At 36.8% G+C, this 16,414-nt stretch overlaps 1 protein-coding gene across 1 annotated transcript; it reads left to right on the forward strand.

Moving 5' to 3' along the window:
* Window positions 1–7,906: 7,906 nt before the first annotated feature.
* LOC140139121 (monocarboxylate transporter 11-like) lies at window positions 7,907–14,278 on the forward strand. Its single transcript, XM_072160902.1, has 4 exons — window positions 7,907–8,096; window positions 10,663–10,803; window positions 12,005–12,811; window positions 14,139–14,278. Exons 1-4 carry the CDS (start codon window positions 7,907–7,909, stop codon window positions 14,276–14,278), a joined length of 1,278 nt encoding a protein of 425 aa, XP_072017003.1.
* The last annotated feature ends 2,136 nt before the right edge of the window (window positions 14,279–16,414 follow it).

Consider the following 16,414-nt stretch of genomic DNA (forward strand, 5'->3'; position numbering starts at 1 on the left):
AACCCCAACCCTAAAGTAGTTGTTCACTGGCCCATTCAGGTATCGTCTCCTGTGGACCCAAATTGCTCATTTCGTTCAAAACAGATGAAAAACTGTCAACACCTCGAAAATGTTCTTTAAACGTTCTGACGTGTTATAAATGTATGGTTTTAAGACAATTTGATAGCGTTTAAATATCGGGTTATATAAGGGAACAAGCCAGAAGATTGATGACGTCCTACAAACGAAACTAGTTTCGTGTCTCGGCCGACTCCTTCCCTTCCTGCCAGAAACGTAATCGATGACAATTTACCGGGGTTCTTATAATATTTTACAAGGAATTAAACTAGACAAGGGGCATAATAGGTTACTCCTATAATGTAGTAATGCTGTGAAGGGGAAATAAAGTTCCGACATTTCCAAAAAAGTGAAGACCTTACTTTTCTTACACTTTCTAACCTATATAACAAAAACATAAAAAATACCTTGATAACTAATTGAACTACAACTTTGAACTTCTTGATTTGCCATTGTGTAGGTATAACTAGTGTCTTGAAAAGTGGGATTCAAAAACACAACATGTTAGGATGTTATACGTACGAGTAGGCCTATATTTATAGGGGACGGCTGCTTTGAGATTCCCGTGTTAGGTCTCCGCTTTTAAGATTTCCATGGGGCTAAAAAACACAAGCGGCTAGGGGATGCAGAGGTAACCTTGTCAATCAAATACTTCATCTATTGTGTTCAATACTTAATGCGATAAGTGATCTATTGCTGTGTTCACACACGCAGTTATTATCGGTAATAGAGACATTGCGATTTTCTAAACGCAGCGCGTGGAACGTACATTTTCGCGTACGTTTTTACGTACGTTAAATATTGCTAGTCTCGGTTCCAGGCTGGATTGTGCTCATTCGTCACGAAGGAGAACAAATGAGCTGAAAACAAGAAATGTCTTTAAAAAAGACGGCGCAGCGATTGAAGAAAAAATGTTGGATTTCACATTCACTGGGAGGACATCAGGCTTAAAAATGAGCTAACGACACTGTAAAAAAGAGAATGCAAGCAGATAAAGTTTGTATTGTTTGTTTCTTTTATTTTGTCTTACAAACCCACAAGGAGGGCACAAATTTATATGCTGAGTACTTAGTTCATTTCTTGGTATACATATTTTGATGACATTTACTTAAAATGAAAAACGCATTCACAAGTTTGTACTTAACATAAATGAGTTATAAGGTTTTATGCATTTGAGCCTTTAATAAGGAATGATTACAAACATAATACTGTGGTATGGGGTAATACATGTACATTTATATTATAATAGCAATTCCTCACTGATAGCATGGATACGGCATGGATAGTGTCCAAGTCTGATGACAAGTCTTCAGGTTCATATTGTGGTTTGGATACCATTGACTGACATCGGGTATGGCCATTGCTTTCAATTTTGCGATGAATAGTTATATCATTTTATTAACCGATTACAGGTAGGCCTATTGCTGGAACTTGAGCATTAAGAACAGAGATTAGACTGACCCAAACCCGAGGTCAATATTCAGGGTGTACCAGAAGATATACAGGGTGTAAAATGAACTTTTTAATGAACATGTGGTATAGTTTTCTTTTCAGGAATATTTTCTCAATCTGAGGACCACAAAATCAAACAGAGCTTGAATTGAAAAAGCCAACCAGAATTATATACTTTATTTTGGGTGCGATGTTTGCTTCTATGTATACAGGGTGATCATAATTTACTTCATTATCAGACCTAATTATTTATTCAAACGATTTAATTAGTGCTAATTAGCTGCTTAAACTGCTTTCAGTCATAAATAATCATTCCAAACCAGACAGAATACAATATCTCTTTGTTTGTCACTTTAGACTACACTTGCAATTCTGAAAATTGACTGTTTTACATAGACGCCTATGAGGCAAGACATGGACAAGCCTGTAAACGTGCTCAATCGTCTGAAATGAGAAGTTACACAAAGTAGGCTACATAATTATTTAGTTGCTACAATTACTGATATCAAATTGGTACTATAATCGGGGATTTTAGTTTTCAAGTCAACATAAAAGGGAACAAAAGTATATCATGAAACTGATATGAACTTTTTTCCATAGACTTTCTATGGTACCGTGTCCGCCAATCCGTCCGCCACCCTGCAAGTTCGTAGCGTAATCATACAATTAATCAGCATCAATGGGAAATCCTGGTTTTGGTGTCAAGTCAAATTAAAATCCGGGGGGGGGGGGCACTCAACTTTGGAAGTGACGGTATGTGCCTGTCAATCGGCCCCCTCTTTTGAAGTCTATACCCGATGACCCCCCCCCCCTTTTTTGGTTACAGCTACCCATGACCTCCGTTTTTCTAGAATAGTATTATCAAAATGCCACAAAATAGGCCTGATGCCGAAATTGTCAAATTCTCTTATTTCAACAAATTTGTGTGGAGAATTTGGAACAAGAAAATATAATTTTGCTCCATTTTTTTCACAATTTTCTACCCGATGACCCCTTATTTTCAAATATTATAGGCCTACTCAATGACCCCCTTTTTCAAAATCTTATACCCAATGACCCCCTTTTTTTAAACTATCGTTTTTTACCCGATAGGCCCCTACTTCGCGACGCTGGGCACATACCCTATACCCGTCACTTCTAATGTTGAGTGCCCACCCCGGGATTAAAATGAATGAACTAAGCTTTAAAACCGGGCTAATATGAAGGGTGTAAGTATTCATTTTGAAAATATCATTATCATTTCATTTGTTCAAGAAAAATGTCACGCCGCCGTCAGTCTTTTGGGAGTCTCAACTTATAACACATGGTCCTTTCCCGGGGGACCTTTACACCATTGGGCCAATCTATTTCATATCCAGACCGAATATTTAGATATAAATAAAGCAACTTGAAACAATAATGATGGAGAAATTATCACTTTCGTAAAAACAAAATAGTATGTCCACAACACAGAAGTCCTAAACAAACTGTAGGCCGAAACAACGGCCGAAAATTGCATAAGATGACGTGTACATGTACCGCAATACTTTTTAGTATCAAAAACTGCATTCGGTACATGATTTTACAGGTTCACTTTTACCATGCTTACAGCACTATTACGTGTGTCAAATGCGGGAAAATCCGTCAAGGTGTCCCGAAGAATAATCATTTACAGTTGAGTCACCGGCCATCTCGTTTGCGTATCCATATTTAACTTATATTAAAGCGCCTCTAATTGACGTCCATGCACTGTTACTGTGCGACAAACCTTTGTTTTAATAATTCATATACTAGTACTTCAGACAGCACGCTGTGATTGGATGTATGTAAATTAAGTGATGTATCCGAGTTGATGCTTTGTTGATTACATACATACATGCACTATAATGTTCCCTGCGCTGTTACTGTGCGAACAACCTTTCTTTATCATTACTTTTGACAGAACAGCTTACTGCACATGTGATCACAAGCTATCACACGTGAATCAGTTTTTGAAAGCTAACTCCCCATGTTTACTCCATATTCCTCCGCCGGCAAAAACATAGCCCCATGATAAAAATAACTCATCAGTTATGATTATTTTCTTCAAATGTGGTTGTCGGGTTCAGTATAGGTCTACCACAATAACAATAAAACAATTCCCACAAGATAATTACTTGATACCGGTATGTATAATTTCTAAATCTAAACCTGAGGTATATGGTCTCAGATCTAAACCAAATTCAGTACCACTGACGTCATCTCTGCAGCTCTGTCTACCTACCAAGTTATCAATTTTTTTCTATGGCATGTGCAAGGTATTCTACCGGGGCAATACGCTAGGATAAATTATTACTTGTGCTGTGATAGTTGTCATCTGCGACGTGATTGGAAATTATGCACATTTACAGAAACATAGGCTAAACTATAAACTGTTAAAATACATCACGCATTTTGCTAGTATAAAGGCATCTTACCATTTTACTAGAAATGTACTATCTCCACGGACGCTACGCCAACTCAACGAACTCATGCATATGCAAACGAGCCCAATCCCTATGCTTAATTGGCAGGACGCATGCTCAGCTAATGCTTGTAGCTAATATTCCTCATGCAAGGAGCCCAGGTTGAGTGTGTTGTTGAAAATCATTGCATTAAAAGACACTTCTTTCAATGAAATCGCATATAAAATCAATGGATACACAACCAAAATTCTACAAAAGTCAATCTTTATATTAATAAAGCTACCGATGTGTACGAAAAACTTCAATGGTACAAAATGCCTTTCACATACGAAAATTTCAGTATAGTAACACCCAGCCAATTCAGAATTAATGCAGCGCTGCTGCAAAAAAGACTATAATATTTGATCTAATCTAACAGCTTCTAACTTAGGTCGATAGAGGGCATAGTGGTTGAAAAACTAACAACTAACAGTCCCGATAACAGTAAGCTGAGTCTATGCCTGATTCAAACAAGCCGCTTTTGATTTTGACTAAAATTTTGATCTACATGCTGATTAAACTTTTTTTTTTTTGTGCTCCCCAATTATTATAGTTGCCCAAAAACATATATTTTGGTAGATTAAAGATCACTACATCCATACATCATTTACTTTCAAAATGAGACTGTTTCGTCCTGAAAATTGGGTGCGTTGCATGGACTTAGACATGAGGTAAAATCAGCATATTCAACGTAGCATCTGCGTTTTATTCTACGTTGGGAATCCAAAATGGGAAATCGCAATGTGATTTTTTGTACGCAAAGTACCACACATATTTCAATGGGTAATCTCTGCGTATGAATATTGCGTTTAAATTTCGTCCATTTTTAACACATCGCTATAACTTAATTATAATGATTTGTTAAAAACAAAAAAGATCATAATAATAATTAGACTTTCCTTCGTATGTTCATTATCTTTGACTGTCTTTAACATATTGTGAAATGGACAAATTTTGTACATTATCAACGATGTATCTACGTCGATTTCGCACGTGGAATATCTTCAAAAATAGCTCAATACGTGACCTCGCTTCGATACAGGAGAGTGGTTTTGACTAGATCAACGTACGTCCGATGTCTACGTTTGGAAATCGCAATGTCTCTAATATTTTATCTAGGCTTACCGTCCGATGCAAGTAAATATTTTCCGCTAATCCCTCAGCGCGTCCACTTTAGTCGGCAATATCTCTATGTCCGACGTTTTTATGTCCAATAAGCCTATTATCGGTCATAAATCCCTCCTTTCTACAGGAGCACCATCAGTTAAATAAATTGCGACCTTCCCTATTTCGGCAGCAAAAAATATGACCCCCCCAACCGTTTATCCCCCAAAAAAAAAAAAAAAACAGGCATCAGTCTTTTGAATAAAATAAACGCACTATCTGTAGTCATCTTGTGAGACCCTTTTTATGACACCCCCTATTTCTTTCCGTATCATGGAGGGTGCCATGGAGAGTGCCTTTATCTTAGCATGTATCTGCTCCCCCGACCGTACGAGGAATCTCTTGTCATGTAATAGAGTGGCCATCTCCTCCCAAAGCTTCTTTTTATCCCAGGAATAATTTGCGGGTCCCTCCAGATTTTTGTCTCCTTGTCATTCCAAATGACCCCTCTCTTGCGTTTATTATCAACATTTGCAGCTACAGTAATGATGATATCACCCAGTAAATTACTCTGTTTAAAATTTTGCGCGGGTGATTTATTTTAACCCGGCAGTGTTCTTCACGCTGAATCACGCACAAAGGTAGGTGAAAGGTACACAGTTATATCGGACAGCCTGTCCACACGTAATAACTATTACCGGACGCAACGTTATAAGCGGGCTTAACCATGCTCTTCTCCGGCTTTAAATCGTCGGATTTAAGGCGTAGGGTATGGGCAAACTTGAAGTACAGGTATATGGAGAGGAGAAGCAACGAGTTACCCCAAATCACAGCGGCAGGTATTCACTGGGCCGCCGAGTGCGAACATGTATTTCTTTTGGAAGGTTCGTGTTTGTTTTAAATTTTGGGGCGTTTTTCCAAAATTTATATTTTTGGTGATATTTAAAAAAAGCGACATATCAAAGACAACTCTTTGGGCACATAGTTTGTTATTGTTATTGCAGTTCTTTTCCACATATCTACGTTACCATTTGGTTTGGTGATTTACTAATATTATATATTCTGTGACTGCAATTTGGCCTTTTCAACGCGTTTTAAGCTTATCATGAAATTAACACGAATATATAGACACGCTACTTTTATAATTTTTACCTGATCGGCGGCTTTTGCAGGCAATAGAATGCAGATTGGCTCACGATAGATGTCGTATTCCTATATGTCTTGATGATAAAATTACTTTGAATTCATTGTAACAACATACAAATTTGGGTCTGGAAACTGGGTCTGGAACTGATTTTGGAACAACTATAGACTTCAGCGCCGTATCAAATCTCATAAAAAGGTTACGACTGGTGAGTATGTTTTTATGTTTCCCGCACGAAAGCTTGCGTCAACATCTATACTATACTTCTTTGGAAACGTGGACCTTTGACCATTCTTTGTCAATGCCCTTGATATTTAGACTTGATTGGGTACTTTAAAAGTATCCACATTACTGCGTTGTTTAACACCTGGTCAGTAGATAATCCTACAGAGATACAGCCAGTAGTTTAACATGGTGTGAGCATGGTGAAAGACCCGTTATTGATTAGGCGCGGATATTAAAAGCACAGGTCCTTTGCGTGCATAGCAGAAAATTATAATAGAATGTTTGGAATTTTCTAACTACTAACTGCATTCTGCATTATGTATTTATTTATTTATTTAGGCCTATGCCTAATTATCTATTTACTGATTTATTTACTGATTTATTTATTTGTTTATTTATTTATTTATTTATTTATTTATATATTTATTTGGTAGATTAGTAAGTAATTAGTAATATTCCATGATATATCGGTTTATTATTGATTATTGATAACCAAGCAGTTGTTCAACGGACACAACAGCAAAATGCACTGACATGGAACACCTTCCTGGACCAAAGTTCACATCCCAATAGATTTCTTTTGTTGGGTTCCAATTATTCGCCTGTACATGAACAAAAATTACACACAGGATAACTTCAATACTCTACTCTAAACACATGTCAGTAACAAAGCAGTTGTCCAACTGACACAACAGTAAAATGCACTGTTACGGAACCGCTTCCGGGACCACATTCACAGGCGAATAATTGGGATGTGAATTTTGGTCCAGAAAGGTGCTCCATGTCAGTGCATTTTGCTGTTGTGTCAGTTGGACAAATGCTTGGTTACTGATATGTGTTTAGATTAGAGTATTGAAGTAATCCTGTGTGCAATTTTTGTTTATTTTTATGGAGAGGATTTTAAGATATAACCTTGTGAAAAATTATAAGTTTCTTTTTGAGGCCAGTTTAGTTTATATTATCAAAATAAAACAAAAATTATAAAAGATTCCCCAATAAATTTAGGGGGAATGTGTCCATTCAGAATGCAATTTGCTGTACCGAACCCTTAAAAAAGATATACATTTTTCATTAACATAACATCATGTTTTGCCGTGATACACTTCGCATTTTGGGCCTATCGCGTAACTTAATCCGCAAATCTAAGTAGTGCACGGCCTGGCGCATGCGTATTACGGCGCAGTTAAAATTAAAAATGATAAACGGCAATGAACTGTGTAGAATTGGTATATGAGTAATATAATAATATTATGGCAAGTAGCGTATTAGCAAGTGAAACAAAATTAACGAATTTGCCGATTATTTTTGTGCCAGTATAAACCGATAACGGAACAGTTCATGCTACCATATACCCATAATAACAGTTCATAACAGAAATATATGATATAGCGGTACGAGAGTCGAACCGTCGTAGTCCGAATCCCGGAATTCGACCATCTATTCTGAGGTACAAACATTTAATATGAAGAGGAGCAAAGACACAGCAGCATCGTGGCTGGTAGTAGCTTCAGTTACTGTAGTGTACTTCATACAACAAGGTCTGGTTAAAAGTCTTGGTGTCCTATTGCCAGATATCAAGGAGCAGTTTTCAACTTACACATGGGTCGTTGGATGGTCTATATCATATGTCTCTGGATGGGGATGTGTTCTCGGTAAGTATCTATAATTAAGAGATTTTTTTTCACTATCCTCTCACTATCCTCTAATGTGTGACAGATGACAGGCAGCACGGTTGTTTGATGTGATCATTTATTAATTTTTCTAACAAAACATTATTATAATGTTCAATTCTAGACCTGAATAATACCAACAGCTATCACACTAATAAATTGTATATACACATATATTTTGTAGCAATTTTTAACATAGATTTTCGTTTCTATATCAAATCATTCATCTTTTTCTGCTTTTTGGCAGTCTTTTTAGTTCTATAAACAGTACATTTGTGTGCAAATTGAGGGCGCTATTTAAAAATATTGTTAATTTAAATTAGCCAAATATAATGAGTTGTACCTTACATTTCATGGTAGGTAAAAAGTGACCCGGCAGCACAAATGAGCCGTAAATTCCCTAAATTGTATTCTGAGTTACGGTGTAAAATGTGTACGAAGGTCATATTCATCGGTAACTTAAGCTGGCCCGACATCCGTCTCATTTTGATAGTCAAAACTAATCAATAATCCTATTGTTGAAGTGGATAATAAGCTTCTACCTTAGATGGCTATAGAACTTTTAATAGCTCTGGTCTTTGTTTGCTTTTGCTAAATCCTGTTCAAGTGGTGGGTTACCAGGCATTGTATTTTGTACAGGTATGCATAACCAACAATTAACAATGAGAGAACTTTCTTCAACCTCGTTGACTTGGGGATGATTTGAAATGACCGCCAATTATGACTGTTTGATATTTATTGCCAGCAATGTGGAAAAAGAGACACATGTAAAAACGTAAAAGCTATAATTTTGTTGAAGGAGCAAAGTTTATCAAACCATAACCCCGCTTCTGGATATCGTTTGAAGTCAAATGATATACCATTTTAAGTTTATGATGTTTATTTTTAAACACGAAATAAAACAAAATTGACCGGGAGGAATTTACGGCTCATTCGCCGTGGACGGTCACAAAAGGGTTTTTTTTTTTCAATTTCAACCTTGTAATTAGTTAGTCTGTTTGCTGATGTTCTTATACCATTTTACAAGTGTCTATCCCTTGTAAAGCTGCAAACAAGATTTTAGATAAACAGCGCCATCATTGTTCAACTTTTCGTAAAAAATGATTCTTTTTAACAAACCATCAAACAACCGTGGCAGACGACAGGCAGGGCCAATATTTTGAGTAGTGGAAGCCAGCGCACTCATTCTTAGTTAAATATTATATTAATGACTAAAAACTATTTTATTTAGCAAAAATTAAGTTACCATCATGAAAACTCCCCTTTTTCTGAAATGAAAGAAACTTGTTTACCGATTTAGTTGCGAGTACTGCGATCCCGTTCGCATATTACGCTCTAGAACGCGCTACATACTAACGCCTCAGCAGGCGTGTTCCGCGATGACGCGGCGCTGCCCAGCAAACACAAAATGGTGTTTTTATGTTATATTTTGGGTTCTGGTTTTAGTATAAACGTTTTAATAACATTACATGTAGGGTTAAATAAATGCAAAGAAAACGTTTTAAACGTTTTGAACGAAAACACATTACACAATTTTTTTTTCAAAAGTTTTCAAAATGATATTGTAAAATATTTTTTGCAAACATTTTTGCCAAATATTTTGTCAACACTTACATAACATTATGTTAAAATATTTGCAGTAAGTTTATATTACCCGACATTTAAAGGTTTTCTGGTAACCTTTTCTAACCTTTTCGAACGATGTCGAAAATGTTTTGTGTTTGCTGGGCCCAGTAAACACAAAAAAAAAACCTAAACTAAACATGTCACATTTTAGGTTTTGGCTGAGATAAAAACGTTTTAATGACATTAAATTTCGGGTTATATAAAGGTCATGGAAACGTTTTAAAACGTTTTGTATGAAAACACACTACAGCAATACTTTAAAAATATTTTAAAATATTATTGTAAAATTTTTTGCAAACATAAATATTTTGTTAACACTTCAATAAATTATGTTAGAATATTTGCAGTAGATTATCAACAAATGTTTTTGAATGTTATGAAAACGATTCAGACCTATTATGTCCTTTACATAACCCGATATTTAAACGTTTTGCGAATGATGCCGAAAACGTTTTGTGTTTGCTTAATCATCACCATCATCATCATCCTAAGCCATCGTCGACCCACTGCAGGGTGAAGGCCTCTCCAAAGTGACGCCACTCTGATTCATTCCACGTCTTTCTCATCAGGTTATATTATTTTCTAATTTTATCTCTCCATCTAACTCTCTGTCTTTCTGGGTGCCTAGTACCATTTCTAGGTATCCATTCTGTAACCAGTTTGGTCCATCGTCCATCTGATGTTCTAGCTAGGTGATCAGTCCAATATCACTTCTTTTGTTTCACAGTCTGGATGACATCGGTGACCTGTGTCATGCTTCTGATCCATTCATTTGTTTTTGACAAATATCTGACAGTAAAGCTAACATTTTATGGAAAATAAATACTAAGATGCTGTGAACTACCAAATCGCAACAGTTCAAAATAGTTGCTAACCTTAAGTTATTATTCCATATAAAATGTTGTTATAACTATGTTTTTAGGTTTGGCATCAAATCAATTGATTAACAACTCACTAGGTCGACCAAGTCTCATTGTCTGCGGAATTACAGCTACCATAGGCTTACTCATATGTGCGAGTGCTCCCAATCCTTTAACGTTGCTACTTGGATTGAGCTTTTTCGGTAAGTTCATGTACATAAATTATATTTAATGAAAATAATAGATTTTACACTAAAACTTTTTCTAAAATCTTTTATTCTATCTATCTAGTTATCTCTATCTCTCTCCCTCTTTCTCTAGCCTCTCTTTATATAGTCTGTGTATTATACAAAGCCTTCACAAAAAGTAACGCAGCCTTTATAAATACGTCTATACGCCGTAGACATGGTAGAAGTGACGTAGTTAATCGGATTAACTACCATAGCAATAGATGAATACAATTTTGACTATACCGCCCTGCACTACCGATGCATTGAACCATAGATGTCAAAGAAAGGCTGATCACTCGCACCTGTATGATAAGTATTTTTGAAAAGAGCGGTATTGTATTCATTCTATATTTGCTGACATACACAGGTGATTAGTGCAATTTGCTTGTAGTGCAGGGCGGTCTATTCAAAAATTGTATTCATCTATTGCTATGGTAGTTAATCCGATTATGACGTCACTTCTACGGCGTATAGCTTCAGAACTATTCGTCGTATTCACAATATTTTAACAGAGAAGCTGTGATGGTTTATACAGGGTGAGTCAAAAAAAGTGCAATAGAGCAAAGAATCGATATTTATGTAAGAACCAAGTTGAACTTTCCCATTATTGAAATTTTCTATAAATACCACACTCAATAGTCACCTTCTGTGAGTGAAAAAATGAAGTGACTCGCTTCTATCGTTTAATTTTTATGAGTCCTTTTGCTGCGATACCCAATTTCATTATTTGTTCACGAGGTACCATGTATTTTGAATGGGAGCACACAATGCACGATAAATGCACTAGCTCTGAAACTGACTTTAACTTAAATAAGGTTGATCTTTGCGTTATTTTTATTTATTTTTTTTCTGTTCAAACAAACTTTCTAACATTACTTTAAGTCCTTCATACCTCACTCGACTCCAACTCTAGTTTTTTTAATGCCAATATGTCCAACTTACTCGATGTTTTGTAATTCACTCCACTCCAATTTGCGCGCATTTCATTTCGACATTTGAAAAACCCACCTACAAATTTGTGCATTTTGTCCACTACTGTTCAATATTAGCAACATAGCAGTGTTTTAAAGAAAAATACCGCAAATTTAAAAGTTGCACTTTACAGCGATCAATGGGTATTTTGCATTATCTTTGTAATTGAAAAACACTAATGGTTATTTTCCTTTTGCCAAAGGATATTTTATGCTTCATTGCATCATCGCCGCAGGAGCTGTGCCAGATTATTTTGACACCCATTTTGATACTGCCGTAGCTATATACTGTTGCGGAACTGGACTTGGAATCACAGTCATGCCCATATTAACTCAAACGTTACGAGATATCTACGGTTGGAGAGGGACGTTAGTGTTATTAGGTGGGCTTTGCGCGCATTCAATTCCGTGTGGTGCCCTCATAAATGTAGACGCACATGAGCAAGAAGTCACTGAAACCATGCCATTTCTTTCTGTATCAGCTAGAGACAAAGCACCTGCTAAACCTGGATGCTGCAAGTCTTTTACAAATACCCTGTCTGGCCTTACAGATTCATCTTTGCTTACAAATATCCATTTCGTTACCCAAATACTGATACCGTCTTTTGTAATCGGTTATACATTTACCGGATGGCAAATATACACAGTATCCTATGCCGTATCTAACGGCGCATCTATAAGAGAGGCATCAATTGTTGCAACAAGTGGAGGAATCGGATTGACAGCAATAAGAATTATTTTACCTATTTTGCATAAACTGCTCACATACAAGCAACTCATATACTTAGGGTCCTTCTTATCAGCAATGTCTTTAATTCTGATAACCCAGTTCGTCAATTTTGAGATGATGGTCGCAATGTCAGTGTGGTATGGAATAAGTTACGGCATTCTTGGAGCAGAGATGTACATTGCCATCAAGAAAGTTACTGATGAATCTAAATACTTCAGCGGAGTGGCGTGGTATTCGTTATTTGAAGGTGCAGGGTCAATATCAAGTGGGTTTATAACAGGTAAAGAAATTACATTTACAGAGACTCGAGCATGGTATCGTTTGTCTTGGTGTGAAATAATAAATGTCTGTGTGTTCAGTGTGTCAATTATGGGGACACACAATTTCCTTTGGGTGTCTGAGGGGCGATGTGCCCCCTGAGAAGTGAGAATCGTTTGGAAAATGAAGGCCCAATTTTGTGACTATAATCAGTGGGATTGTGCAATTGAATGTATATATGCACCATACACTCCAACATTCCGGTTACGCGGGTATAGAAGTAAAATAATATTATCACAATAAAAGACAGAAAATGCACTATATTTTAGATTTTAGCTATTAATGTGTAGGCCTAGCTGTATTCATATTGATTATCGCTTGTTTTTTGCATCCAAAGTGTACTAAAAAGCGTCCCTGAACACAATACCAGTGCACAATATAATGTTAGGTATCAATTTTACGGTGTTTTGGGACCAAATTGGCCTGCGGATCTGCATGTGAGAGAATGCTGTAGCTCGCCGAGGCAAGTCTTATGAAGAGACTTATTTTTCCATATTACACAAAAAATTGCTCATAGGACCCAAATTATATATGATGTTATTAAAACGTTTTCAGAACCCAAACTATAACATATTTAAAACGTTTTAAAAACATTTTTGTGTTTGCTGGGTGTACTATTATTTGATTCTTGATTTTTCAAGTCTGTTTCCATGTCCGCAACGCATCCAAACTCCTCTCTGGACCAAACGTATCCCTTTTTAAAGGGATTGGGGTGTGTGTGTGGGTGGGGGGGTATATTATGAACTGCATAATATTTTGTGATAATTGCAAAGTATTAAGATAATAATTGTTGTTTTACCCCGAAAAAAATACCACACTAAGGGGTAGATTATATCATGAAATTTAAGTCAGTCATCTTAGGGTATTTAAATAAAGGCACCTAATATAATGCCCACGTGACCAGATGGGCGCTGACATTACAGCTCTACACAGGATGTCTGGAAAAGTGACCTTTGGCACCGCGGGTGGTCTTCCTGTGTATTTCAATTGGAAACGCGGGATGCATGTCCAGATTTTTTTCCGTCGGTAAGAACTTCCAAAATATAGTTCTTGAAAACACACCAAAAAAGCAGATCCCCCAATGTGTAATTAAGTTGTCTTATACATTTTCAGCAGTTTTGATGATATTTGTCTGAAAAGTTCCTATCTCTTACCATTGTAGCACATCTACTGATCACTTGGTGGTCTTGGTATGGCGGCGCCCATGGGTCACGTGGGTATTGAATTTAGTGCCTTTTATTAAATAGCCTATGATGACTGTAAGTATTTTATTTAATTTTCTATTTCAGGTTGGCTGTTCGATATGACAGGAAGTTTCACTGCATCATTTACCATATTGGGTGTTATTTCCTTAATAACGGTTGTATCCTTTGGATTGGAGGAAATTTGGATTGGAATCAAAAGGAAACATGGACGGATTTTAAGATAAAAGATGACGAGTGGTGGTGGTGCTGCTGCTGTTGCTGGTGGTGCTAAGCTCGTACGGTAACATTGATCTAACATATTTTTTATTTTCTAGTCCAAATATTTCTCATCAAGATGATATACATATGAATTGTAATATCACAATTTACTAATATATAATTTTTTTTTTCTGATAACAAAAATAGTATATGTTCTGTGCAGTGAGAGTGTTGACAGTCCATTCTCTCAAAGCTGGTAATATTCATTTCATGACATCACTATAGTTTCTAGGTCAAATCGAAGGAACTCACTCGTTCGAAGGAACTCACCGCTTACAGTTGGTTTTGGGGAATATCAATTTTAAACGACTTATTTTCTCAAAAAAGGAGTCATTTTCATTGTCCTCATAATATTAGCTTGCCAATGATATGATGTTGTCTGAGCAATATATATGCCCTTTAAGATGAAAGGAAGACCCGAAGCTTAAATTAAAAATAATGTGATTCTGAGCATTCACCCGATCTGTACCTATCGTATATTATCATGATTTTAACTTTGATACACTTTGTAACATAAATAAACCATAATAACGTGTAATTTTGTCTGAGTAACGAATATGTTGGAAATTTAAGAAAAACAATTTTAAAAAAGAGGTGAGAGAGGGGAAAGCGGATAGAGAAGGGAGAGAAAACTCACATGGTGCTTTTCAAGTCTGGCCTGGAGTATTCTGCTTTTCAAGTGTCATGTGCATGGCATCAAATTTGCGTACAGACCTGTTGCATGCCTATCCTGCCTACACGTAGTAAAATCTATTTAGTAACGATGAGAGACATATGACCACTCAACCTGAGTTGAAGCACCGGTGTTCCATATAATTGACTTATCCAGCCTTTATTGACAGACATGAGTGTGGTTGATAGCACCCATTATTACCACCCACCCTTATTGAAATCAGATGCATATGCGTCAAACGTAAGAATCCCTCATTTCAAATTATAAGTTTGTGTTTCTCTTTTGTTCAGAAACCAAAAATCGAGGGATTAAAAAGTGGAGCAGACCTGGTCTGAAATCATAACACTTTTGTGCTGGGAGGACCAGAGGACACAGTATAGATTATAACCATAAGGATATGATGCCCTATTGTACTAAGCATAATCGGATATCACCGCCGGCGGTAGTTTACGCTCTATCAAATCTGAATAAGCCGTACTTCAGAGACGCTTTTACCTAAGTCTGTCGTAGGTGGCTTACTTTCATGTCACCGTATTATTACACCCCGAGTTCTAAAACTCTGTACATCATTAGAAGGCCTAGAAATCATATATAAAGCGTATATTGAGGAGGGATTTGTTTGTATGAAACATAAACGATGCATGATGATGGAGATGATATATATTATTATGAATTAGTTTATTGTCTCCGGTAAGCACAACCCATACCTCTTACCTAGGCCTCTCCCCCACCTATATATAACCTCCCCCCTCGCCTCCCCTACATTCGATATCTCCTACACACTATTCTACTCCACTCTCGAGCTCTCATCTCTACATTATTCCCTTTCCACTTCCGATGCTCTCTCTCATCTGTTTCTCTTTCTCCCCAATCCCCACACAACCCCACCCCCACCCCACACACACACACACACACACCCCACCCCCCACCCCCTCTCTTTCCTTTTCCTCTTCTCTTCTGTCTCTCTTGTCTTATTTTTTTCGAGTAAAAATTATTTCAATAAAAGTCACTAACTTATATTGGAAGCCAAATAGCCTTCTATCGATCCTCCTACATGCGATAAGGACATGAATCGATGTTGCATATATCACCTGAGTCGCCCCTTTTGTAATGTCGAATGCAAATATTGCCAAGGTCTATATTTTTCACAGTGAAAATAGCTAAGGCTGATTGGATTTTCTAAACCACGTTTTTAAATATAGATTGACATGCTCGATTTCTCTGCTGGTGAATATTGCACTGCGAAATTTAAACATTTCTTTTGTATACGTAGATCAGGTAACTTCAAACCAAAGTTTACACTGTTACAGCAGTCAAGTTAGCTCAATCGATAAGGCGTTCGACTATGGTGCGAGAGGTTGCGGGTTCGAACCCTGGCGGTGCCTAGTACGCTCTCGTGGAAAAATTTACTGCTAATCTGTCTCGTTGT

The sequence above is a fragment of the Amphiura filiformis genome, chromosome 18 (genome assembly GCF_039555335.1).
Source record: "Amphiura filiformis chromosome 18, Afil_fr2py, whole genome shotgun sequence".
Lineage (NCBI taxonomy): Eukaryota > Metazoa > Echinodermata > Ophiuroidea > Amphilepidida > Amphiuridae > Amphiura > Amphiura filiformis.

Bases quoted from the DNA above. Each gene is read 5' to 3' on its own strand.
- LOC140139121 (XM_072160902.1), top strand. From the start codon at position 7,907: ATGAAGAGGAGCAAAGACACAGCAGCATCGTGGCTGGTAGTAGCTTCA. The intron at 10,804-12,004 runs GTAAGTTCATGT...CTTTTGCCAAAG, and splicing joins ACTTGGATTGAGCTTTTTCG to GATATTTTATGCTTCATTGC. The intron at 12,812-14,138 runs GTAAAGAAATTA...TTTCTATTTCAG, and splicing joins ATCAAGTGGGTTTATAACAG to GTTGGCTGTTCGATATGACA.